Source organism: Salmo trutta, chromosome 12, assembly GCF_901001165.1.
Source record: "Salmo trutta chromosome 12, fSalTru1.1, whole genome shotgun sequence".
NCBI classification, from domain to species: Eukaryota; Metazoa; Chordata; class Actinopteri; order Salmoniformes; family Salmonidae; genus Salmo; species Salmo trutta.
Window position 1 is genome coordinate 56,203,609 of NC_042968.1, and position 27,937 is coordinate 56,231,545.

The following is a 27,937-nucleotide window of genomic DNA, read 5'->3' on the forward strand; positions in this document are numbered from 1 at the left end:
CCTGCGTTCCACAGGAAGCTCTGCATAAAAAGCAACTGAAAAACGCCCAAAGGCATTCCACTTTTCGTCAGTCGGTTCACGGGGAACATCTAGAAATTAACCGTTGAGGTTTTGTTCTAATAAAAAACCGTGGGTACGAGTTTAAAAGAAATTGTGTAACGATGGAAGATTATTCTAAACTGCCTGCCAAGTGGTCGGGGTTGGTTCCTATGGCAGCCTCCATTCATCGCGCACGCAGAGACGCACAACCACATGACCTCATACTGAGGGGGTAAGGAGAGTTTCTTTTTTCATTGATCTAAAAAAGCAGAATTTATGATAATTTCATTTACTTTTGAAGAAAAAATATATACATATTTAAACTTGTGTGATTGAATGGTTTAATTGAGCCATCCTTACTGCCAGCAGTAAAATGACATTCAGGCCTATTTGGATGTAGCCAGATATTAGACATACATAACCTAACCTTACCCTGGTTCAAAGATGCCACATAACTCCCATCAGGGCCGGCTCTAGCCTTTTGGGGGCCCTAAGCGAGAGTTGGTTGGGGTGCCCCACACCTCACTGCAAAACATTTCAGTAGCCCCCCTCATGATGGTGGAGAAAAACTATGTCGGCAATTCTACACATTTTGCCATGGGGTGTAAAGAAAATGTTACAGTTTTAAAGGGGCAATATGCAGAAATCGCTCTGACATTTCCTGGTTGCTAAAATTCTAATAGTTTGCCTAATTTTCGTTTTTGTGGCAAAACAGGCAATGTATAGTGTAGAGAGTCATTGTACCCTCTAAAATATTGTATTTTCAGCTGTTTGAAGCTGGTGTAAAAAATATAAAGTAAAAGATGCAAAAACGAAACTTAAGAAAGGGAAACATAGAAATAGTGCACATAGAACAGATTTACTGCTTCTTAGACTTGCTTTCAATGAGAATGACAGGTCTATAACTCACATTTCTATGTGAATTTGGTAGGGTCGCCAAAAAGTAACCTATTGCAGCTTTAGAGCAAGTTTTCTGCAATTCGACAAATCTTGCCATGGGGCGAAGAGAAAACGTTCCAATTTTACAATGTCCTGCGCTCTCTTTCACTTCAAATTTCATGCAATTCTACTCATTTTGCCATGGGGAAGAGAGAAAGTTTTAGCAGTTTAACAGCTAATTTCCTGCAATTCTACACATTATTCCATGGGGTGGAGATAACTTGATGCAGTTTTAAAGCTAATTCCCTGCAATTCTACACATTTTGTAATGACTTATGCCATGTTGATATGATGTCTGAGTGAGAATGACAAACAAAATCAATGTGGGCCCCCTGGAAGTCAGGGCCCTTGGTATTCAGCCATTATTACTACAAGTTTAGATAGCTGGCTAGCTAGACTAATGCTGCGTTCACATGCTATAAATTATAGGAAGCTCCTAGTTCCCAGTGGGAAATTTCACTTGAACTACCAATCTAGAAATGTTTAACTGGCATGGCTAATTGAGTGACTGTCAGTGACTGACATAACAAGTGAAAAACTGCTGGTGCACAACCAAATTTCCAAATTGCACCTACTATTCTTACTCTCACCAGTAAATTGAGCCCCCGACTGAGTTTTATGCCTAAAACCGCTTATGACTGGAACCGGCCCTGACTCCCATAGCAATGGAATCCATTCAGATCAAGCCACAGCCAACTATGATAGAATTCTAAACTATCCATTCACATTAACCATATTAGGCTAGGCTACTTTCTTGGCATGCATGAAAATTATATTTGTCATATTATTGATTATCAGCTGATTGAAAAAAATATGTAAATGCTTGTTGTAAAAATATATAAATGCCTGTTGTAGTCAAAAACGTGATTGTCATCGGTTTTATATATATTTCCACACTATGAGGTTGGAATAAAACTGTGAAATTGTGAAAATGATTATAATGCCCTTTTGGTGTAAAAGCTGTTTGAAACGACTGCCTGAATTTTCAGCCTGTTTTGGTGGTTTGAGTTTTGGCCTTCCGTGGTGACATTACTCTGCGGTTAATTAGTTGATAGACCAATAAAAAAGGGAGTTCCAACCCTCTCTGCCAATAACACCCAATTTTCACCTCCCCACTCAGACCACTCCCAGACAGTCTTGCACAATTCTTGCTTGAGAAATTGCCCTTTGCTAAGCAGCAATTTAATTTCAATTTTTTTAAAAACTGAAATCACAGTACGGTAATTAATTGTTACCCAGAAATGATTTGATATTGAGATCTCCGTATGCCGACGTCACGAAAGGTGCCCCCCTCAACCCGTCGTGGGACACCCAGCTGGTTCGAGCTAGAGGAGGTGCTGTTTTGGATAGGCTACCTACCCCTAATACGCGCGTTAACGTTAGGCTACTCATAGAGACCTAACCTGCATGTGAGATGACTGAGTGAGATATTACTACTAGGCTATTAACACAGGACGACTCATATGAGATGCTTACTACTCAAGCGAGTGGAAATAAAAGGCACCATAACTTTCTGTTGAGGATTTCGTCTTATACCGAAAGGGTTTTCTGTTTTGCTGGGAATTTCACATTTTGGTAAAGGGGACAGTGCGTGGCTACTAGGCTGCACATGGAACAGTTGTGAGTTTTGTGATTGGATTTGACAACATTTTACAAAAAAGCTCAGTGGAATAAGTATTCAGAGAACTTGCTTGTGAGTTGCACGTTTTTATTTATTTTCAGTCCATTACGCACATTCAAAACCAGTATGCATGCACTCGCCTCCATTTCGTTTTGATATGAACATAGGCTGCATGCTACAGATTTTTTAGGGTAATAATTTAGTTGCACTGTGACTATTAATCAATATCGATAACTTTAGCTTATTGTTGTATTGAGAAGAGGATAGGATGTCATTCTCTCTCTCGCTCTGTGTGTGTGTGTGCGTCTGTGCCCACGAAAGAAAGAAAGAAAGAAAGAAAGAAAGAAAGAAAGAAAGAAAGAAAAAGAGCAAGAGCATCTCTGGCTGAGGCAAGTTTGCGGTGTGTGATCTAATGATTAAAGTATTGTAAAACACTGCCGTCTTTGGGCCACTGTAAGAAATGTGTCACTTGTGCCAACTGCTTTATTATCATGATGCATTGACTAGACCAGGGCAATGAGGGCGCATGCTCTATCCATTTACTGTGTTGGCATAGCTGGTCTTGAATTTGACTACCAATCTCATTTGCAGCAATAACACTATTTTAATTTCTCAGCTAGATCAATATTTAACTGAGCTCAGGGCACTTGATTATCCCATTCATCAGTCCAGGTGTAGCTATTTTGTTTGGCTTGGCCATGTCTGATTTAACTCAGAGTAGTGTGTTCTCGGCTAGGTAGAGTTTTGGTTAGATGGTGCTTTGTGTGAACTGAGATTTAACCTACATGGGATATGTGTATTTTAGGGCTCCATTCAGTCAGGGCAGGGAGATACAGACTTTATCAGTCAAGAGTCAAGGGCTTTGAATTGCTGTAGGATTCTGCCAGTTTTAAATCCCCACCTCATGCACTCACACACACATCCCCAGGGTTAATGACATCAACCTCTGAAATAATCCATTCAGGAAGGTAGAAGTATGTGCTCTTCAACCTACAACTCACGCACTTTTTTCACTGTACCTGGAAACGGCAGTAAATTTTTTTGTGCTGCCCTTGTCCTCCCCACCCTTCCACTACCATCCCCTCTCTCCACTCTGAGGAGAGACCCTCAGACACAGTGGTGGTAGTCTGTCTTCCCACCCACCCCACCTCCATAGTCCCCTTCTTTGGCCCGACAGGCACATTGTGTAAGCTGATCCTACTGTCTGGTCTGTAGCCATTAAAGAGACATCCTCCCCTCTACACAGGGCTCCATAGAGCCTCACCCCTTTTCAGACACACACTTAGACAGATAGACAGACAGACACAGCCTCCAGGTCTCCTCTGCACTCCACTCTCAAACACTATCATCATCTGTCTGTCTGTCAGCATAGACCTCATTGCACCCTCTCTAGCTGGGTGGGGTCACCTGGGGCTGGGACACACCCAGGACGAGAGAGATGGAAGGGGGCACTGAGATGTTGGGCTATGTATGGTGGAAAGGGAAAGTGTTTTTTTAATGGGGCTTCATTGCCTGGATGACTTTCCCATGTAGTTCTTTATCACCTGTGGAGTGGAGTGTCATGTTGAGTCTGTTGTACAGGTAGAGTGAACCCAGGCATTAGCTGCTTCACTCAGTATATTTCTAGAGAGGATTATGTTTGTAAAAAGTATTGTATGGAAGAGCCAGAGTTGTGGATTCAATGAATTAATCCCCATAATCCCTCTTTGGCTTCCAAGCAAACAACTATTTCTTCAACCGGTGTGACACCCATTCTACCAATTTAAAGTCAGCAAAGATATACGCAGATATACAGTATCAGTCAACTTTGGACACACCTACTCACACCTACTCATTTGTCTTTATTTTTAAAATAAATGTTCTACATTGTAGAATAATAGTGAAGACATCAAAACTATGAAATAACACATATGGAATCATGTAGTAACCAAAGAAGTGTTAAACAAATCAAAATATATTTTATATTTGAGATTCTTAAAAGTAGCCACCCTTTGCCTTGATGACAGCTTTGTACACTCTTGGCATTCTACATTTACATTTACATTTTAGTCATTTAGCAGACGCTCTTATCCAGAGCGACTTACAGTAGTGAATGCATACATTTCATACATTTTTTTTTTCTTTCTGTGCTGGCCCCCCGTGGGAATCGAACCCACAACCCTGGCGTTGCAAACACCATGCTCTACCAACTGAGCTACAGGGAAGGCTTCTCTCTTCCACAACTTAACTATCTTCTGTATACCAACCCTACCTTGTCACAACACAACTGATTGGCTCAAACACATTAAGAAGGAAAGAAATTCCACAAATGACCTTTTAACAAGGCACACCTGTTAATTGAAATGCATTCCAGGTGACTACCTCATGAAGCTGGTTGAGAGAATGTCGAGAGTGTGCAAAGCTGTCATCAAGGCAAAGGGTTTGAATAATCTCAAATATAACTTTAACACTTTTTTGGTTACTACATGATTCCATATGTGTTATTTCATAGTTTTGATGTCTTCACTATTATTGTAAAATGTAGAAAATAGTAAAAATAATGAAAAACCCTTGAATGAGTAGGTGTATCCAAACTTTTGACTGGTACTGTATCTCGCCCAGACAGGTTGTTACTGTATGTGTCCTGTACTGTATTCCCTTTAGGGAGTGAGAATCAGACTATTGGAAGCAGTAACCAGTCTCAAAGCCTTACATTACCTACAACCTAATCATCAGCGTTACGGCCTGCCAGCAACAAGGCAAAGCTGTGATAGCTGCACACCCTAAGGTCTTCTTTGATACTTCAGAATTTCATTGATCTACTCTAAAGATAAGGGACACACACACACAAAGATAAGGGACACAAACACATGCATGCACACACACACACACACACACACACACACACACACACACACACACACACACACACACACACACACACACACACACACACACACACACAAGCCCCTGTCTCCCAAAGTGCCCCCCTGCAGAGCAGACTGGAGTTATTGGCTATAAAGGGATTGTAACATACTCTGTTTCACGGAAACATGGCTCTCTCGGGATATACTGTCTTTGACCATCCAGCTAGCTGGACAGGAATAATTAACTCTCAGGGAAGAAGAAAGGCGGGGGTGTATGTTTCATGGTTAACTACTCATGGTATGATTGTGATAACAAACAGAAACTCAAGTCCTTTTGTTCACCCGACCTAGAATTCCTCACAATCAAATTCCAACCGTATTACCTCCCAAGATAATTATCTTCGGTTATAGTCACAGCCGTGTATATTCCCCCTCAAGCCAACACCACGACGGCCCGCAAAGAACAACACTGGACTTTATGCAAACTGGAAAACACATATATTGTAGCTGGGGATTTTAACAAAGCAAATTTGAGGAAAACACTCCCGAAGTTCTACCAACACATTGGCTGTAGCACTCGCTCTGAGAAAACATTAGATCAAATCAAATGTATTTATATAGCACTTCTTACATCAGCTGATATCTCAAAGTGCTGCACAGAAACCCAGCCTAAAACCCCAAACAGCAAGCAATGCAGGTGTAGAAGCACGGTGGCAAGGAAAAACTCCCTAGAAAGGCCAAAACCTAGGAAGAAACCTAGAGAGGAACCAGGCTATGAGGGGTGGCCAGTCCACTTCTGGCTGTGCCGGGTGGAGATTATAACAGAACATGGCCAAGATGTTCAAATGTTCATAAATGACCAGCATGGTCAAATAATAATAATCACAGTAGTTGTCGAGGGTGCAATAAGTCAGCACCTCAAGAGTAAATGTCAGTTGGCTTTTCATAGCCGATCATTGAGAGTATCTCTACCGCTCCTGCTGTCTCTAGAGAGTTGAAAACAGCAGGTCTGGGACAGGTAGACCACTGCTATTCAGCTTTTCGAAATGCCTACAAGACCCTCCCCAGCCCTCTCTTTTTCGCAAATCTGATCACGACTCCATTTTGCTCCTCCCTTCATTATATTTGGAGGAAAAAGGGGGAGGTTTGCAAGCCGCAGAACACCATCCCAACCGTGAAGCACGGGGTGGCAGCATCATGTTGTGGGGGTGCTTTGCTGCAGGAGGGACTGGTGCACATCACAAAATAAATAGCATCATGAGGCAGGAAAATTATGTGGATATATTGAAGCAACATCTCAAGACATCAGTCAGGAAGTTAAAGCTTGGTCGCAGATGGGTCTTCCAAATGGACAATGACCCCAAGCATACTTCCAAAGTTGTGGCAAAATGGCTTAAGGAAAACAAAGTCAAGGTATTGGAGTGGCCATCACAAAGCCCTGACCTCAATCCTATAGAACATTTGTAGGCAGGACTGAAAAAGTGTGTGCGATCAAGGAGGCCTACAAACCTGACTCAGTTACACCAGCTCTGTCAGGAGGAATGGGCCAAAATTCACCCAACTTATTGTGGGAAGCTTGTGGAAGGCTACCTGAAACTTTTGACCCAAGTTCAACAATTTAACGGCAATGCTACCAAATACTAATTGAGTGTATGTAAACTTCTGACCCACTGGGAATGTGATGAAAGAAATAAAAGCCTAAAGAAATAATTCTCTCTACTATTATTCTGACATTTCACATTCTTAAAATAAAGTGGTGATCCTAACTGATCTAAGACATGGAATTTTTACTAGGATTAAATATCAGGAATTGTGAAAAACTGAGTTTAAATGTATTTGACTAAGGTGTATGTAAACTTCCGACTTCAACTGTAGACTTTAAATCAATGGCCACTCTAATAATGGGACACTAGTCACTTTAATAATGTTTACATATTTTTGCTTTACTCATCTCATATGTATATACTGTATTCTATTCTACTGCATTTTAGTCTCTGCCACTCCGCCATTGCTCATCCTAATATTTATGTATTCCTTAATTCCATTCTTTTACTTTTAGGTTTGTCTTTATTGTGTGTTTTGTTGTGAATTGTTAGATCGTACTGCACTGTTGGAGCTACAAACACAAGCATTTCGCTACAACCGCAATAACATCTGCTAATCATGTGCATGTGACCAATACGATTTGATTTGATTTGATACTCTGCCATAGCTGTGGCGATTTGTGAATGAACACAGGCTGAGTAAGGTTTGCCTGTCGACTCTCTGGGCATGGAGCCAGTAGAGGATCAGAGAGACATGCACACTGTCAGCCAGGGCTTTGCGGCACTTCCAGCCTAACTCTGCATCCCAAATGGCACCCTGTTTCCTATATAGTGCACTACTTTTGCCCAGGGCTCATAGGTTTGTCGTAAAAAGTGGTGCACGGTGCACTGTATAGGGAATATTTGGGACGCAGGCTAACTCATTGTTACGTGTCAGGCTAGCTGCTAGCCCAAGCCCAAGGCTAAGAGCAACCCTTCACGGTAACAGTTGTATAATGCTATAGGCTAGAACAAAACCCAAGGCCCCTGCCTATAGGATCAATTCCAGGTTAACTGTAGTCCTTCTCTTCTGAAGATTAACCAAACTCCTGCTATAGCTCTCCGTACATGTAATGGAGTAAGGGAGCAAGGAAGAGAGTATGGGCCAGAGCTGGAGGGAGACCTATCTTCACTTTATGTTCTGAGAGACGACTCAGTGTGAGTTCACCCCGCCTCACACAGGATGTATGATTGTGTGTGCGTGTGTGGGTTGGTTCGTGCTTATGTTTGTATGTGTGTGCATGTTGCCTTGGTGAGGGTGTGGGTCAATAGACAATATAACAGAGCTATAAAAATGTACTGGGTAATGGGGGGGGGGGGGGGGGGGTTAATGCACCCATGATGCCACCTCTCTCCCTGTGGCCCTGGCTGTGGTGTGGCGTGACGGATAAACGGTCCTCTAATGACAGGTCATCATTCTGCGACCGTAGGGGTCCAGCGCCAGTCTACATAATGGGGGTTAGCAGGGAACGTTAACCCAGCAGAGAGAAAGGTCAATGTTTACACACAGACGCAGACAAAGACACACACACACACACATACATACACACAACCTACCGCCTTGAGCATCCGACAAACAATCTAGCTCAGACGCAGTGCATAAAGCACAAACATGGCTCATAGCATCTTTACAGTCAGTCGTGAACTGTGTTCTGAGTAGAGGGGGTATAGCAACCAAAGTGCTAAATCTGGTTACTGTACCCCCTACTGCTACCTATCATCTGAACTCCTTGACTTTTACGCCATGTTTAAAAGCAACCACCAAGGAAGCACACTCAAATCTATTTTAACCAAAGCTCGGGGGGTCGTTATACGTCAAAAACTGGGTTGATTACATTAAGCTTTCCAAGATGAGGGGCTCTGTCGTTCATACAAATAGCTGTGGTAGGGAGACTAGAGTCATGGAACAAACAGGAGAGAAAATACATAGCTACATGTTATGAATACAGTGAAAATGGGACCTGTGTGAATGTAGTGAATGTTGAACGAGTCATTTGAAGTCAAGTGAAATGAATTTCAGTGCTGGTATGTTAATCACTGCCACATTTTTTATAATACAGTGGAGTCTTACTGTTCCTCTGAGTCTCTGACTTTACCTCTCTCTCTCTTTCTTTCTCTCTCTCTTTCTTTCTCTGCGTGTGCGTTTGTGTGTGTGTTTGTCCAACCCCATTCCATTACAACGTTATAATGTAGTAACAGAGTCATACTCTTCACTGCAGATTCAAACTTTGTATTATAACAGTATGTGTATCAGCTGTTTTAACGTCAAGTATTAAATTGTCCACTTCTGTCCATGTTACACTATCACTCCAGAACTTTATTTGAGGTGCAAAGTCAAGCAGTAAGTCTGTAACTTTGCAACGTTCTCAACCCTACCTGCCCTTTAAAGCTAATTGTTTATGACTAAGCTGTGTAGAGGAGGGTTGAAATCTGGACTTTGAGACTGTTTAATGTCCTCTATCCGGACCTTTGGCTGCAGCACTTCATCTAATGGTCTCTAATGCTTTCTAACTCAGGGTAGCTCGGGGTAAAGCTCTTGAGATGTGGAGGAGTGAGGGGGGAGGAGGAGGAGGGTGGCTTTAGTGCTCTCGCTGACACGACACAGCTAACAGCATGACAGCGTTCATTGGTCAGAGTGAGCCTATCTCAAGTGGCCCATATGCTGCCATAGAGATACAGTATGCTTGCTGGAATGGCGTGGGAACTGATATTGGGTGTGTTTTTAGGAGATGGATTGCCATGAATTTCACATGTGATCACATGCGGAGTGTTCCAAAAACACGTTTTCATGCGATCACGTGATCTTACGTGAAGTTAATGTCATAATGTGACGTGTCAAGAAACGGGGTTACATGGAACTACACGTGAAAACGTAATCACGTGAAAACGTGGTTTTGGAACACTTGTGCTCATTTCACATGAAATATTGTGATTTTCCCACATGTGAAATCATGTGGTTTTTCCGTAAAGGTGTGTTTGCGTATGTCTGTGGGGGTAACACTGAAGTCTTCCACATGAGATATGAGAGTGGAGAAGTAAGCTAGTCGTGTCTCTGAACGTATTTCTAACATGGTTTCTTTCAAATGTGCAAAATGTTACTATGACCAATTGGGATTCAAACTAGTCTTCTGTGCATCACAAGTGGAGTAGAAACATCAAGTGGAAATGCATGGGAAAAAAGTGAACAGAAGTTACTCTTCTCTTTCTAACACCTAACCTCTGTGTTTGTCTCTCTCTCTCTGTGTCGCTACAGGTAGCTGCCATCATCCTCCTGGAGATCAACACAAGGAGCCGTAAGATCAGAGAGATAGGAAGCCCTGCCACAGCCATTCTCCCCTCCTCCTCCCCCTCATCCTCCCTTCTTCTCCCATCAGACTGACAGAGAGAGAGAGTGAGGAAAAGAGTGAGGGAACGTGGGAAAAAAGAGGGAGACATGTACCAAACACTCCTCCTCTCTTCCTCTCTCTTCCTCCTCCATGTCACGGCCACTCCACAGTTCCACGGTCATCACGGGTAACCGCTCCCTCATTCCACTTCCTGTGCTTGTTATTGGCTGTCACTCATTGGTCGGTCAGCTTTGGTCCTTGGGACGGCTCGGCTACATGGGTGGCTAGCTTCAGTTACAGACTAACTACTTACTTAATTGGGAGCTATTTATTTTAAAATGTTATTTGCTTCTCCTGACATTCTTACCCTGAGTAAATGTGTACTGATTGGCCAGATAACAGTTCTTAGATTATTAGACTTAGGTCAACTCTGAGGAGATGCAGGTTCTATTTTTGAGATCTCAGTTGATTTTTATAGAGACCAAAACAAAATAAAGCCCTCACGAGAGTTCAAAGGGCGATGAAAGGTCAGAGGTGACTCTCAACCCTGACACCTTCAGTGGCGATTACATCGGCCAATCAGCATCAATTACATGTCAGCTAACCTCCACTGACACATAGAGACCTCAAGGTCACGCCATCAATTGAGAGTTAAAATGCTTGATGGACTGTTTAGTTTCCAGACTGGTTAGGAGACCACATAGACTGGTTCAGATAGCATATAGTAAGATTGAAACCCAGTCTTAATTAAACTGTCCCCTGATGCAGCACAATCTATAGGTGAATGCTTCAGAGGTAATAGTGTAAGTGGTGTAATTTCACATTTAAACCATGAAGATTCCTGTCAGTAATTTAACTACCAACATTATATAAATGGTTAATTTGATGTAAAATAATTATGATTATGATGAATTTCATGACTTAGTGTGGAGCTAGCTGTTACACTAATACAGTGACAGACTGATTTAACAACAGAGACAGTCCTCATATGTCCCAAAGAATACCTCTCCAGTGTGTGTGGTTATACCTGTGTGTGTGGTCTCACCTATGTGTTCCTACGTGTGTGTGCGGTTTAAGGAGGAGGGTGTGTGGCAGAGATGTCCGTCACAGCAGTGTAGTCACGACGACAGAGTCGTTCGTCCAGCCCGTTCACAAGCCCTACATCACCCTGTGTCAGGGGCACCGCTTCTGCAGCACCTACAAGTAAGAGACATAGCCATGACTGTCATGATCACGATCACTGTTACTATCGCTGTCACTGCAAACATGGTAGCTGACTCTATAGCCACTCCTATCTGTCATATCTTTAATCTGAGCCTAGAGGAAAGTCTTTGTCCTCGGGCCTGGAGGGAAGCCAAAGTAATTCTGCTACCCAAGAGTGGTAAAGCTGCCTTTACTGGTTCTAACAGCAGACCTATAAGCTTGCAGCCAGCTCTTAGCAAACGGTTGGAAAAATGGTGTTTGACCAAATACAATGCCATTTCTCTATAAACAAATGAACAACAGACTTTAAGCTTGCTCATAGAGAAGGGCACTCAACACATACTGCACTGACACAAATGACTGATGGTTGGTTGAAAGAAATTGATAATAAGAAGATTGTGGGAGCTGTACTTTTAGATTTTAGTGCAGCCTTTGATATTATTGACTATAACCTGTTGTTGAAAAAAACGTTTGCGTTATGGCTTTTCAATCTCTGCCATATTGTGGATTCAGAGCTATCTATCGAATATAACTCAAAGGGTTTTCTTTAATGGAAGCTTCTCTAATGTGAAACATGTAAAGTGTGGTGTACCGCAGGGCAGCTCTCTACGCCCTCTATTTTCTATTTTTACCAATGACCTGCCGCTGGCGTTAAAGAAAGCATGTGTGTCCATGTATGCTGATGATTCAACCATCTACACATCACCAACCACAGCTAATGAAGTCACTGAAACCCTTAACAAAGAGTTGCAGTCTGTTTTGGAATGGGTGGCCAGTAATAAACTGGTCCTGAACATCTCTAAAACTAAGAGCATTGTATTTGGTACAAATCATTCCCTAAGTTCTAGACCTCAGCTGAATCTGGTAATGAATGGTGAGGCTGTTGAACAAGTTGAGGAGACTAAATTACTTGGTGTTACCTTAGATTGTAAACTGTCATGGTCAAAACATATAGATTCATTGGTTGTAAAGATGGGGAGAGGTCTGTCCATAATAAAGAAATACTCTGCTTTTTTGACACCACACTCCAAAAAGCAAGTCCTGCAGGCTCTAGTCTTGTCTTATCTTTATTACTGTCCAGCTGTGTGGTTGAGAGCTGCAAGGAAAGACCTAGTTAAGCTGCAGCTGGCTCAGAACTGAGCGTCACGTCTTGCTCTTCATTGTAATGAGAGGGCTGATGTAAATACTATGCATGCCAGTCACTCTTGGCTAAGAGTTGAGGAGAGACTGACTGCATCACTTCTTTTTATAGGAAACATTAATGTGTTGAAAATCCCAAATAGTTTGCAAAGTCAGTTTACACACAGCTCTGACACACAGACTTACCACACCAGACATGCCACCAGGTTTTTTTTTCACAGTCCCCAAATCCAGAACAAATTCAAGAAAGTGTACAGTATTATATAGAGCCGATATTGCATGGAACTCCGTTCCATCTCATATTGCTCGAATAAACACCAAACTTTGTTTCAAAAACAGATAAAGCAACACCTCGCGGCACAACGCCTCTCCCCTATTAGACCTAGATAGTTTGTGTGTATACATTGATATGTAGGCTACGTGTGCCTTTATAAAAATGTATGTAGTTTTGTCCTTGAGCTGTTCTTGTCTATTAATGTTCTGTATTGTCATGTTTCATGTTTTGTGTGGAACCCAGGAAGAGTAGGTGCTCCTTGTGCAACAGCTAATGGGGATCCTAATAAAATACCAAAATACCAAATACCAATACCTAATCTTATCATAATACCATGCTAATGCCACCACAAGGTCCAAATCACTTCCCATTCAACTCTGCCCAAACTACCAAACTGCCAATACATAACCTATTAACTCTGCACGAGCAAGGTCCAACGTCTGGTCTGCTCCCAGCTGTACCATATTTACCATTGGGTCTATACAGTCTTGCCTCAGCCAACCTCATGCAACACATTCATCTCTGAGACAGATGCTACAGTTTATAAAATGTTATTCAATGTTTATTTGTTAGTTGGGCTACACTCTAAAGAAGGTAAAGGGCTCCTAATGTTATTTTGACTGAGAGTTGATGAGCAGAGTAGAGGAGCCTCACCCATCCAGCAGAAGACAAGGCACTGTCCTCTCTCATTCTCTGATTTTGTCTCTCTCTCTCTCTACCCCCCTGTCTCTATTACGCTCTTTCTTTCTCCCCACTCTCTTGTTCTCTCTCGCTCTCTCTCTCCCCGCATGAACAAATACTACAGTCTACTATATACTACTACAGTTAACTGTAGTATACTGTAGAATACTATACTACACACTGTATTATCCATCGATCATGTGTAGTACTTACTATATAATTGTGTAGTATAATGTAGTATACCATAGTAAATACTACAGATACTACAGACTAGGGTTGCACATTTTGGGGAATATGGAAACTTTCTGTGAGAATTAACGGGAATATATGGGAATTAACAGGAATATATGGAAATTAATGGAAATATATGCAAATTAATATTAATACCATTTAAATGTAGATGTTTTTTGCAATGGATATATTTAACATATCATATGGAGACAGAAACATAAACCTTTTACCTTATCATAAGTACACATAATTGCAAATGATTAAATCCTTCCAATATAATTTTTTTAAAACTATTTATGAATTGAACAATATAAATGAGTTGACTCTTCACATGGGATGATTTCACTCAACTACAAAAGAAAGGGAATATTGAATGATCCCCAATGATCCATCGCATCTCCCAAAAAACGTTTTCAACATACATCTGTAAAATTATAGTCTAGAAATGAAAGCTTTGGTTATCTTCCTCTCAGGCTTCCATGTCTTCTCCCTGGACCTACTCAATGTCCACCTCTTGAACATCAGACTGAGGCCTCATCTTCACTGTCACTTTCCAACCTTGTTGAGGATGGCTCGTTGTCAGGCTCGAAAAGCCCAACATTTGCCCAGATGATCACCAATTTTTCAACCCTTGTATTGGTCAGCCTGTTGCGTGCTTTGGTGTGTGTGTTCACAAACAAGGACCAGTTGTGCTCTGAGCAGCTGATGTTGGTGGGATTTGGAGGATGATGGAGGCAACCGGGGAAAGAGCCTCAGATCCACAAAGTCCTTTCCACCAGGTGGCTGATAAAATATGTTGGCACGACTGCCATATTGTCTCTCCATCCCAAAGCCCTTGCTTGGAAGTGTACTTTGCCAGACTGCCAAGAACCTTGCACTCATCCAGGCCAATGTGGCGAGACACAGTAGTGATGACACCATAGGCCTTGTTGATCTCTGCACCAGACAGGATGCTTTTGCCAGCACACTTGGGGTCCAACATGTACGCTATGGTGTGTATAGGCTTCAGGCAGAAGTCTTCACGCTTTTTGATGTATTTCAGAACGGCAGTTTCCTCTGCTTGGACCAACAGTGAAGTGGGCAGGGCAGTACGGATTTCTTCTCTTACATCTGTAAGCAGTCTGGACATCAGACAGGATGGCATTGTCTCCCTCAATCCGTGCAATGGCTACTGCTAAAGGTTTCAGGAGTTTCAGGCTGCTTACCACTGCTTGCCATCCAGGTGGATCCTCTTGATGGCGCTGTCCTTATCGGCAGACTGTGATATGGCCATTTCTTAGAGAGACTCCTTCCCCTCCTGGAGACTGTCAAACATGATGACAACACCACCCCAATGGGTGTTGCGTGGCAGCTTCAATGTGGTGCTATTTTTCTTCTCACTTTGCTTGGTGAGGTAGATTGCTGCTATAACTTGATGACCCTTCACATACCTAACCATTTCCTTGGCTTTCTTGTAGAGTGTATCCATTGTTCTCAGTGCCATGATGTCCTTGAGGAGTAGATTCAATGCATGAGCAGCACAGCCAATGGGTGTGATGTGAGGGTAGGACTCCTCCACTTTAGACCAAGCAGCCTTCATGTTCGCAGCATTGTATGTCACCAGTGCAAATACCTTCTTTGGTCCAAGGTCATTGATGATTGCCTTCAGCTCATCTGCAATGTAGAGACCGGTGTGTCTGTTGTCCCTTGTGTCTGTGTTCTTGTAGAATAGTCGTTGAGGGGTGGAGATGATGTAGTTAATTATTCCTTGCCCACGAACATTTCAACTACCCATCAGAGATGATTGCAATACAGTCTGCTTTCTCTATGATTCGCTTGACCTTACCTTGAACTATGTTGAACTTTGCATCCAGCAAATGAGTAGATAAAGCATGTCTGGTTGGAGGGGTGTATGCTGGGCGAAGAACATTCAGAAATCTCTTCCAAATATACATTGCCTGTGAGCATCAGAGGTGAACCAGTTGCATACACAGCTCGAGCAAGACATTCATCAGCATTTCTATGACTACGTTCCTCCATTCTGTCAAAAAAAACTTCTGATTCCAGGAGGACCATGAGCTGTTGCTATCGAAAAGGTGTCTGATTCATCATTTTCACCTCGAATAGAAGTGGAGGGACTTTTGTCAGAGGTTGCTTATGGTGAACGCTGAGGGAACTTTATGCACTCTGCCAGATGGTTCTGCATCTTTGTTGCATACTTCACATATGATTTGACACAGTATTTGCAAATGTACACAGCTTTTCCTTTTACATTAGCTGCAGTGAAATGTCTCCACACATCAGATGTGGAGACATCAGAACCCATTACTCCTGCCAATAGTCGACCAATTAGTCTACTCCCTACACTCAGTAAGATATTGGAGGGTATTGTGAGTAGACAAATATGGGAGTACATGGAAAAGAAGGATCTGATTACAGCCAATCAGCATGCTTATTGCAAAAACCATTCCACTACTACTGCATTGGTTGACATGACTGACCAGTGGCTCAATGCTATGGATAATGGCAAGTTTGTGGGTGTACTATTTTTAGATTTCAGTGCAGCATTTGATTTAGTGGATCATGAAATAATTTTGACAAAATTAATCCATTATGGTTTTAAGGAGGTAGCATTGAATTTGGTACAGTCATATCTAACTGACAGGAAACAGTCCACCTATATCAATGATTCATTTTCTTCCCCTCATGTGTTAAACTGTGGAATACAGCAGGGCAGCTGCCTTGGGCCACTTCTTTATTTAATATATACCAACGACCTTCCCTATGCCTTAGCTGAAACTCAAGCTACTATATTTGCAGATGATACTGCAAGTTATGCAGCAAGACAATCGGTTTAACAGGTACAGCAAGCTTTACAAGGAGATTTGGAGAATATCAGGGAGTGAGTTTGCCAAAACAAACTTGTTTTAAACAGCAAGAAAACCAAAGTTATGTTGGTCTGTTCCACTAGGAAAAGGCCAAAACAGCATGGGATACAATTAAGTATGGGAGGAGTACTAATTGAAGAAATGGCAGAAACCAAACTATTGGGAGTGCAGCAAATAACTAATCTATGTAAAAAAAAATATTAAAACAGCATGCATAATCAGAAGGATAGCTAAATATTTACCAGGAAAAATTATTCAGCAAATAACACAAGCATTAATTGAGAATCAGGTGAACTACTGTTCTGTGGTCTGGGGAAATGCATAATCAAGTGAAGTTAGGAGGCTGCAGATTGCACAGAACAAAGTAGCAAGGATTGTTTTAAGGTGGAGATGTGGTTCTTCTGTTGCAGTCATACGCAATGTTCTTGGTTGGTCATCAATCGACAAGATAATTGAAAAAAAACATGCTTATTTTACTTCATAATATACATAATTTAAAACTGCCAAGTTCTATTCACAATGGTATTCAGTTGGTAAGAGACAGACATTCCATAAATACTAGGAATAGATTGTCCACCATCTATGCGTTATCCAGACAGAAAAGAGAAATAGGCAAAAGAACATTTCAATTTAGAGCAATAAAGAAATTGAATAAATTAACTGAGCAAACCAGAAACCTTTCAATATATAAATGTAAACATTATTTTAAAACGATTTAAATATAATACATAGAAATGTTGTGGGACTGTAGTAGATGAAGAATCAATATTTTTTAGATTGAGTATTTATTGCTTCATTATGTTAGTATATTATGTATGTTTGTAATAGTGTGTTATATGTGAAAATGTGTTCATATTATAAATTGTATTTTAATGTTTAAGGACTCTTGGAAGATTAGTCCAAAAGAGATCCAAATCAAATCAAATCAGATAGTGCCCGTGGCATTTTCCTGTAAAGATTAGGAAAGAAATGAGTAAAAAAAAAAATAATACATTTCCACGTACAGATAAATGGTTAAGCAGTTAGATTTAAACAACTCCTTTGTAAGATACATGTTTTAAAATGAAACATGTATGGAAACAGGTGAATTAACACTCCTCAGTTAGCAGGCTCAAGAAAGCTAAAACCCATATGGTTGCAAAAACTAACTAGAAGAAATTGTTAACAAGTTAGAAATGATTTAAACACACTTTGCTGTAGGCTACTATTTACTAGTTAACAAAAAATCATGTATGTCATATAAAATACATTCACCCCGCCCAGTATTGTAATCCAAACTTACCAGAAAGTATGTAGTCCTTAGCTCAGACAGTGTAGTAGTGTGGGCTCAATAGCATCTCGTTAGTGTGCAAGATCTTGAGAATCAGCTGTACATGGATGGAGAGTGCAGTGCACATGTGATGGAGGAATGCACTGTGCATGCAGAGGGTTGCAATTCCATTGAATTGGGGATAGTTTAACCAAAATATGCCAGCAAAATTCTCAAAATGCCCGGGCTTAACTTCCCATGGAAAATTTACGGAAAACTTCCATAAATTTACCGGAAAGTTTCCGACCCTTTGCAACCCTACTACAGACTGGAAAAACGCTACAGTAAATACTACAGTAATGTCCGCAAAAAAATATTCACAAAAACACTAGTAAATACTACAGTCCGCAAACATTACTATATTATATAATTACTATAGTATATACTTCTATATACTTTTTCGGATGTATTTTTAACTACAGTATTTATACTATAGTACACTGTAAATACTACTGTATACTACAGTAATGTCCACAAAAATACTACAGTGAATAATGCAGTAAAGTCCTCAAATACACTACAATGAATACTATAGTATTTATACCATAGTACACTATAGTATTTTTTCATGTGTGATCACTCTTATATCATACTCATACACAGAAGTGGGTCACCTCACATATTTTGGTGGAATCCAAATATCAAGCACTTTGTATAACTACGTGAAATGACCAGCCAGCCCACAGAGCCCACTGCTGTGTTTATCTTGGACAACCTCTCCCTCCGTACTTACGCACTCTTTCTTTCATTCTTTCCCTCCTACATTTCTCTCTCTTTCTTTCTCACTCTCCCATTCCCTTGTTCTCTCTCTCTCTTTCTCTCTTCCTGCACAGTAATGTGACAACATTAAAAAATACTATACTATGATATAAATACTAAAGTATTCACTGTAGTGTTTTTGCTGACTTTAATGAAGTATTCACTGTAGAGTTTTACTTTACTGTAGTATTCACTGTAGTGTTTTTGCGGACTAAAGTCAGCAAAAACACTATGGTGTACTATGGTGTACAGTATACTACAACATTCTATAGTAAGCACTGCACATGATGTGGGTGGGCAATGCAGCAGACCTCTCATAGCCAACAACTATAATTATAAACTTTCCTTCCCACCATGAGGCTGTTATGAATTAATGTGTTTGAGTCATCTTTTGTGAGGCAATTGTTCTCCTTTCTTCCCTCTTTCCCCCTCCTTCCCTCTCTCCCTCTGATGTCTGTGCCCGCACACTGAGGACAATGCCAGGAAACATTTCAGCAGATTTCAGTGAAACAGCTGAACCAGAACTGGCTTGGTGTTACCCCTTCTTCTCCCCCCCCCCCCCCTCCCCAGCACTTGGTAACCAGGGGTCCATGGTCTAGCCTAATATTACTGTGAATTCCCATTATCTCATCTACACATACAAAAGTATGTGGACACCCCTTCAATTTAGTGGATTTGGCGATTTCAGGTGTATTAAATCGAGCACACAGCCATGCAATCTCCATAGACAAACATTGGCAGTAGAATGGCCTTAAACAAGAGCTCAGTGACATTCAACGTGGCACCGTCAAAGGATGCCACCTTTCCAACAAGTCCGTTTGTCAAATTTCTGCCCTGCTAGAACTGCCCCAGTCAACTGTAAGCGCTGTTATTGTGAAGTGGAAACGTCTAGGAGCAACAACGGCTCAGCCACGAAGTGGTAGGCCACACTAGCTCACAGAATGGGACCGCCGAGAGCTGAAACGAGTAGCGTGTAAAAATAGTCTGTCCTCGGTTTCAACACTTGCTACCGAGTTCCAAACTGCCTCTGGAAGCAACGTCAGCACACAAACTCTTCGTTGGGAGCTTCATGAAATGGGCTTCCATGGCCGAGCAGCTGCACACAAGCCTAAGATCACCATGCGCAATGCCAAGCATCGGCTGGAGTGGTGTAAAGCTCATTGGAGCAGTGGAAACGCGTTCTCTGGAGTGATGAATCATGCTTCACCATCTGGTAGTGCGATGGACAAATCTGTGTTTGGCGGATGCCATAAGAACGCTACCTGCCCAAATGCATAGTGCCAATTGGAAAGTTTGGTAGAGGAGGAATAATGATCTGGGGCTGTTTTTCATGGTTGGGCTAGGCCCCTAAGTTCCAGTGAAGGGAAATCTTAACGCTACAGCGTACAATGACATTCTAGACAATTCTGTGTTTACAATTTGGGGAAGGCCCTTTCCTGTTTCAACATGACAATGCCCCCATGCACAAAGCAAGGTCCGTACAGAAATAGTTTGACGAGATCGGTGTGGAAGAACTTGACTGGCCTGCACAGAGCACTGACCTCAACCCCATCAAACACCTTTGGGATGAATTGGAACGCCGACTGCAAGCCAGGCCTAATGGCCCAACATCAGTGCCCGACCTCACTATTGCTCTTGTGGCTGAATGGAAGCATGTTCCAACATCTAGTGGAAAGCCTTCCCAAAAGAATGGAGGCTGTTATAGCAGCAAAGGGGGGACCAACTCCATATTAATGCCCATGATTTTTGAAGGAGATGTTCGACGAGCAGGTGTCCACATTCTTCTCAGGAGCTCATCACACACAACGTTGACAGATAGGGGAATCTGACCAAATGCTACTCTACAGTGTAACAGACCAGTCTTGATTTCTCAGGATCATTATTCACACCTAACTGACTCTATGTCGGCAGCACAGACCCTGTCTAACCTCTCACTCTCTTTTGTGTGTTTTCTTCAGGACAGTGTACAGGGTGGCCTACCGTCAGGTGACCAGAGCGCCGCCACTCTCACACTCTTATCCAGAATGCTGCCCGGGCTGGCGACAACTCCACTCACACAACTGTAACCAAGGTAACGGGGGCTAACGCTCTCCTAGCATCCCATATGTCGTGTGTGTGTGTGTGTGTGTGTGTGTGTGTGTGTGTGTGTGTGTGTGTGTGTGTGTGTTTGTTTCTTATGCTATTTCTCTCTGTCCTAACCAGCGGTGTGTATCCAGTCCTGTGTGAACGGAGGAACATGTTTAAGACCCAACCGCTGTGCCTGTCCTCTGGGCTGGATAGGACAACACTGCCAAACAGGTACACGCATACACACACCTACAGTGAGGGGAAAAAGTATTTGATCCCCTGCTGATTTTGTACGTTTGCCCACTGACAAAGAAATGATCAGTCTATAATTTTAATGGCAGGTTTATTTGAGCAGTGAGAGACAGAATAACAACAAAAAAATCCAGAAAACGCATGTCAAAAATGTTATAAATTGATTTGCATTTTAATAAGGGAAATAAGTATTTGACCCCCTCTCAATCAGAAAGATTTCTGTCTCCCAGGTGTCTTTTATACAGGTAACGAGCTGAGATTAGGAGCACACACTTAAAGGGTGTGCTCCTAATCTCAGTTTTTTACCTGTATAAAAGACACCTGTCCACAGAAGCAATCAATCAATCAAATTCCAAACTCTTCACCATGGCCAAGACCAAAGAGCTCTCCAAGGATGTCAGGGACAAGATTGTAGACCTACACAAGGCTGGAATGGGCTACAAGACCATCGCCAAGCAGCTTGGTGAGAAGGTGACAACAGTTGGTGCGATTATTCGCAAATGGAAGAAACACAAAAGAACTGTCCATCTCCCTCGGCCTGGGGCTCCATGCAAGATCTCACCTTGTGGAGTTGCAATGATCATGAGAACGGTGAGGAATCAGCCCAGAACTACACGGGAGGATCTTGTCAATGATCTCAAGGCAACTGGGACCAGTGTCACCAAGAAAACAATTGGTAACACACTACGCCGTGAAGGACTGAAATCCTGCAGCGTCCGCAAGGTCCCCCTGCTCAAGAAAGCACATATACATTCCCGTCTGAAGTTTGCCAATGAACATCTGAATGATTCAGAGGACAACTGGGTGAAAGTGTTGTGGTCAGATGAGACCAAAATGGAGCTCTTTGGCATCAACTCAACTCACCATGTTTGGAGGAGGAGGAATGCTGCCTATGACCTCAAGAACACCATCCACACCATCAAACATGGAGGTGGAAACATTATGCTTTGAGGGTGTTTTTCTGCTAAGGGGACAGGACAACTTCACCGCATCAAAGGGATGATGGACGGGGCCATGTACCGTCAAATCTTGGGTGAGAACCTCCTTCCCTCGGCCAGGGCATTGAAAATCGGTGGTGGATGGGTATTCCAGCATGACACTGACCCAAAACACACGGCCAAGGCAACAAAGGAGTGGCTCAAGAAGAAGCACATTAAGGTCCTGGAGTGGCCTAGCCAGTCTCCAGACCTTAATCCCATAGAAAATCTTTGGAGGGAGCTGAAGGTTCGAGTTGCCAAACGTCAGCCTCGAAACCTTGATGACTTGGAGAAGATCTGCAAAGAGGAGTGGGACAAAATCCCTCCTGAGATGTGTGCAAACCTGGTGGCTAACTACAAGAAACGTCTGACCTCTGTGATTGCCAACAAGGGTTTTACCACCAAGTACTAAGTCATGTTTTGCAGAGGGGTCAAATACTTATTTCCCTCATTAAATTGCAAATCATTTTGTAAAATCTTTGACATGTGGTTTTCTGGATTTTGTTGTTGTTATTCTTTCTCTCACTGTTCAAATAAACCTACCATTAAAATTATAGACTGATCATTTGTTTGTCAGTGGACAAACCTACAAAATCAGCAGGGGATCAAATACTTTTTTCCCTCACTGTACACACTCACACACTAATGCTAGCACACTTAAATAAACAACATCAGTGACTCTCTCCTCCCTCTCTCTATCAGATGTGGATGAGTGCAGTGAGCAGCAGCCCTGTTCTCATAAGTGTGTGAACATGGCAGGCAGCTACCGGTGTGTTTGTAGAGAGGGCTACAGGCTGGCAAGAGACAGACACTCCTGTGAGAGCCTTCCTCCTCCTCCTCCTACACCTCCTGCCCCTCCCGCCTCTCCCACCCGCCCCGGCCAGGCAGCAGCAAACGATTACAGACCCCCCTCCAGTGATACAGGTACATCTACCTCCTCTCACTATTCATCCACAGGCATAGTAATCAATCATGTGCTATATGTGTGTGTGTTCCAGCATAGCCTCCTATGGGAGTGAAGAGGAGACACGACAATAGCCAGGCTCGCTGTCCATTATTACTTTTGGTACGCGCTATGCCAAACTCAACTCGTACCGTGAGTAATAATGCACTGCGGCTGGTACCAACTGCAAGTGGACCACATGCGCTCAACAACCAAGTGTGTGGTCATGTACAGTATGGTATGACCAGATGAACCATGCTGATAACTGCTGTTTCAACATAGATTGATGTAGACTTATCTTCCTTATCCTTTGCTTAGGAAAACGTCCCACATTTACAGAACTTTCGTTTAGTATTGAGTGAAGCATCCTTCTCTCCCGCACTTTCACACACTCGAGCGTTTCTCTAAACTGCTGCATATCACTCTGAAAAAAAGGAATAAATTGACTTTATGCAAGTGAAGTCATGCCGTATAAAAATAAATCACAACAACTGCGATGGAAACAGGTTTCGGTCCAATTTTATAAATACCGACAGATCATTTGTTTCGTTCGACATGGTGGGACTTTTTTGTTCTCGCATAATAAAATGTATTATGCGAGAAGTGGCGGCGAAGCGCCTTTATGCGCAAATATTGATATAATAACCATCATACTGAAGTAAACTTGGAGTAACGTGATGATGTGGTGTGTGGTCCTCCCACTACGACTCGAGAAAGCATGCAGTTTATTAGGCTACAGATGAAATAAGTTATGAACTTCACAGGGTGGTGAAAGAGCACAGTGATGAGCTTGATGCTCTTTTCCAATAAATATTGAGGGTCTTATTCTGGTGACATGAGGATCGATGCTTGACATATAAAAATATTCTCGCTATTATCCACAATAATCTCATCATGTAGACTAGCCTACCCGCACAGCCTACCGGCACTGTATCTGAGAGCTGTTAGCTAGAACGCATGTGCCAAGACCAGAGTTGCACATTTGCAATTTAACACTAAGGTTTTTGTGACAAAACTATTGGTAGAGTGAAAAATGTATTTTGTGTACACTACGTCATCACGCACTGATTTCTAGCCGCAACAAATCAGTTTGGTGGAAACACACCACTGGTGGGAAAATGTGCATATTTTCTTTATGCAGATTTAGAACATTCGCATGAAAATCTGTAGCCAATTGGATGGAAACCTAGCTATAGATGTGCTTTGTTTGGCGTAACATAGCAACGAGCTAAAATAACCTCTTGTCTAGAAGTGTCTGGACAATACATAAGGAAATTCCCTTTCCTCTCTTCTGTGGAGTATGGTTAACATACCGTACACTCATAACCTCTCAAAAGACTAATCATGTCCCCCTTTTTCTCTGTCTAGACCAGTGTTTCCCAACTCCGGTCCTCGAGGACCCCGCCAACAGTACATATTTTTGTTGTGGCCCCGACAAGCACACCTGATTCAACTAATCATAAAGCCCTTGACAAGATGAATCAGATGTTTTTGTCCTGGGCTACAACAATAAAAATGTGTGTTGTTGGGGGTACTCGAGGACCAAAGTTGGGAAACACTGGTGTGATAGAGGGGAGATATACAGGAAAGGTTGTCTTCCATGTGTTAAACACACTTAAAGACATAAAAACTGGTAGTACTGTACATAAAGTAGAAGCGGCAGCGTTGCCAAACCAATGACCTCTTTCTCCTAACCGCTTTCTGTCCGTCTGTATTTGTGTCCAGAGGAAAGGAAAAAGTGGTTATGACCAAATTCACACAAGATGGCTCTTCTCAGCTAAACTTAGACAGGCTGTTCACCCCCCTGAGTGTGGCTGAGGGTGGATATACGGTGGAGGGGCTTGTGTGTGCGTGCGTGCTTGTGGATGGATGAATAGGGGTTAGGGAGATCTTTTGCCTAATCGGCACAAAAGGAGAAAAACAGCAGGAAAAAACATATGACAGATCTCTGTACTTGGTGAAAGTGATGTGGGTGAGGGGAAGTTAGTTGGGGGAATATGTGCAGGCTCAGGCTCAGTACAGAAGTGTTCTCCTTGGCCAACAGAGTGCAAGGCCAGCAGGCAGTCGCAGCAGCAACATCAGTGTTGTGGTTAATGGCCCTATTATATCCATTAACTGTTTATATCCAGGCTGACGTCTGATGTTGATGAAGATCACCGAGATAAGCATGGGAATAAATGCCCTGCTCAGACCGTAACAGCTCTCGTCTGACCCCCTCTTCCTCCCCCCTCCCTCCATTTCTGGAGCCTTTTTTCTTCCTTCTCTCTCCCTCTTCTTGGCTGGGACTAGCGCTCTCATTCCAGCTCCATCAACCTCGTCTGCTGGGGGTCATCGCTCCCCCCCGTCCTCTTGTCTCAATAATAGGCCACATCTGGGAGAGATAAAACTGTTCTCAGTTTGACCCTAGCTCCAAGACGCGGGTTCCTACCCCAGCTCTGAACCCCTAGCTCTGGGGACCTGTCGTGGGGAGCAGGGGGACACTTGGTGACTGGTTGGACTCCAGCCCAGCTCACCCCTCCTTGTCCTGTAACCGATAGGACGACACGTTTAGAGAAGGCATGATGGACTGTGTGTCTGTTCATAGTGCCCTCTGTCAGTTATATGGTGTGTGTCTGTGTCATTTTCCCATATTCTCCAGACCCTTATGCAGGCTAATTTATGGATTTGTCACTGGCTTCACCCAAAGAACTGAATTCCCCAGCTGGCTTGTGGTTCTTCGGTTCTCTTCCCGTTTGTTTCATAGCTCTGCTTATTTATGAATCACTCTGTAGCAGGATCAGAGCAAGATGCTAGAGGCAATATCTATCTCAAAGACATGTCACAATTCCAAGCTTTTAATAGAATAGGAAGGATTAACAATCACACTCTTTCCCCCTCTGCTGAACCTGTCTGTAAGCTAACCCTACCAGGTCATATTCTGTAGGTTTCATCGTATCAAAACGTTTTGCAACAGAAAAGGAAAACGTGTTCTTATCAGAAAAGTTCAGGCAGTACAATCCGTTTTCAAAACGTTTTCTCTCTATAAGCAACCTTGGTGTGCAGTTGGAGGGTGTTTTAGATAGTGATCAACATTCTATTTTCATGTGTGTGTGTGTGTGTGTGTGTGGGGGTTGTCTACAGGTGGAAGGGTCACAGAGGAGGTACAGAGCCTGAAGAACAGAGTAGAGCTGCTAGAGCAGGTACAACTGCACTCCTCTACCATCACATGAACACGCACACGCTCTCGTGAACGGGTGTAAAGTCCCCCTTATAACCATTGCTAATGCCCCTCTAGCATCCACCACCCACCTTGACCCAGCCTTAGTCACACACTGCATGGTGTAATATCAAATACCATTCACGATGTAATCATGAAGCTTTGTTAATCGACAGAGAACACACACACACTCACAAAACCCAGCATCCTTTGAAACACCAGACTGTGCACCAGACATCCTTTGAAACACCAGACTCAAACCTTTTAAAAGCCTTTGAGTTTTTCATTAGAATTCATGTTGTTCATGCTCCGTGGATTACAGTAGAATGTAATATCTCTCCCCCCCTTCCCTCCAGAAGCTCCAGTTGGTCCTAGCCCCCTTCACCAGTCTGTTCCCCATGTCGCTGGACGAGGGCGTGTCTGAGAATACCAGCTTCCTGTCTCACTCCTTCCAGCAGCTGGACCGCATCGACTCGCTCAGCGAACAAATCGGCTTCCTCGAGGAACGCCTCGGTACCTGTGAGTGGATAAACACAGTTAAAAATGTATTTTCGTTGTACTCCTCTTGTTGGACAGGACAAATTGGCCATATAGAGGCTTGAAGTGGGTGTGAAATGATTTGGCTATAGATAGTAACACCCCACTGGGCAAATCAATGATGTTCCCACGTCTTTTCAATGAAATTACGTTGAACCAAAGTGGAATAGACATTAAATTGGCATATGTGCCCAGTGGGACTGATTTGTCCACTTTTCTGTCCTCACTACAGGTTCCTGCCAGGAAAATTAGACACAGAACATGACTGGGTGAAAACCAACCTGACATCTCAACAGTCTGAATCCACAACACAATAACAATAGGAATGGAATGATTGCCCCAGCCCAGGGATATGGTAGGAGGAAGAAAGTTAGCAGAACATAGGCCTACTCAACATTTGTGCATTCATGTTCCTGTACCAGCCCAAAGACTTGCTCTCGAGAACCCAAGGCATTAACAAGGCATTCTGCCTTATCTCAAGGGTTCTCAGCTATAAACACTAGTTACCGGTAGCACCATGTGAACTACAATCCCAACGCTGTTTTAACATTTAGAAACGTCAATAATCATCGCTTCCGATACGGTTTCTGAAACATAGAAAATGTATCTTTCATATCAGCGGGAATTAATCTTTCAAATAAAAACATACTTACTGAAACAGGTTTGCCCAGATCCTTACGTCTGTGTGCCTCCAGCCGTCAAACTACACTTCCTCCCCAGTTACGCTTACACACAGGTGTTCGAACACACTCTAGATAGCTAATTAGCACAGGTGGTCGTCTCTGTCCACCATCTGTCTTCCGTAAACAAGCGCTGTAAGATGGAGATATTGCCGTGTGCATGGGAACACTAACCCTAACCATATAAAAGGGGTGTAGTAATTTAACCTTTAGTTTTTTTACAATTATTTCTCGCTGATATGAAAGATACGTTCCTTATGTTTCCAAAACCGTACCGCAAGCAATGCTTGTTAACGTTCAGAACGAGCGTCGGGGCTCTTAACAAAACTCCCCTGGCCAGAAGATACAGCCATGAATAGATGCTAAAGGTAGTTTGTGTATATGTTTCAGGGTTCCTTGAGTGGCGCAGCAGTCTAAGGTACTGCATCGCAGTGCTAGAGGCATCACTACAGACCCGGGTTCGATCC

General features: G+C 42.7%; 1 protein-coding gene across 1 annotated transcript; it reads left to right on the forward strand.

Annotated features, from left to right (window-relative positions):
- Window positions 1-27,448, forward strand: LOC115203837 (epidermal growth factor-like protein 7). Its single transcript, XM_029768869.1, has 9 exons — window positions 1-271; window positions 10,282-10,541; window positions 11,432-11,557; window positions 20,777-20,889; window positions 21,021-21,116; window positions 22,817-23,038; window positions 26,178-26,236; window positions 26,610-26,772; window positions 27,023-27,448. Exons 2-9 carry the CDS (start codon window positions 10,462-10,464, stop codon window positions 27,040-27,042), a joined length of 879 nt encoding a protein of 292 aa, XP_029624729.1. The 5' UTR covers window positions 1-271; window positions 10,282-10,461; the 3' UTR covers window positions 27,043-27,448.
- The last annotated feature ends 489 nt before the right edge of the window (window positions 27,449-27,937 follow it).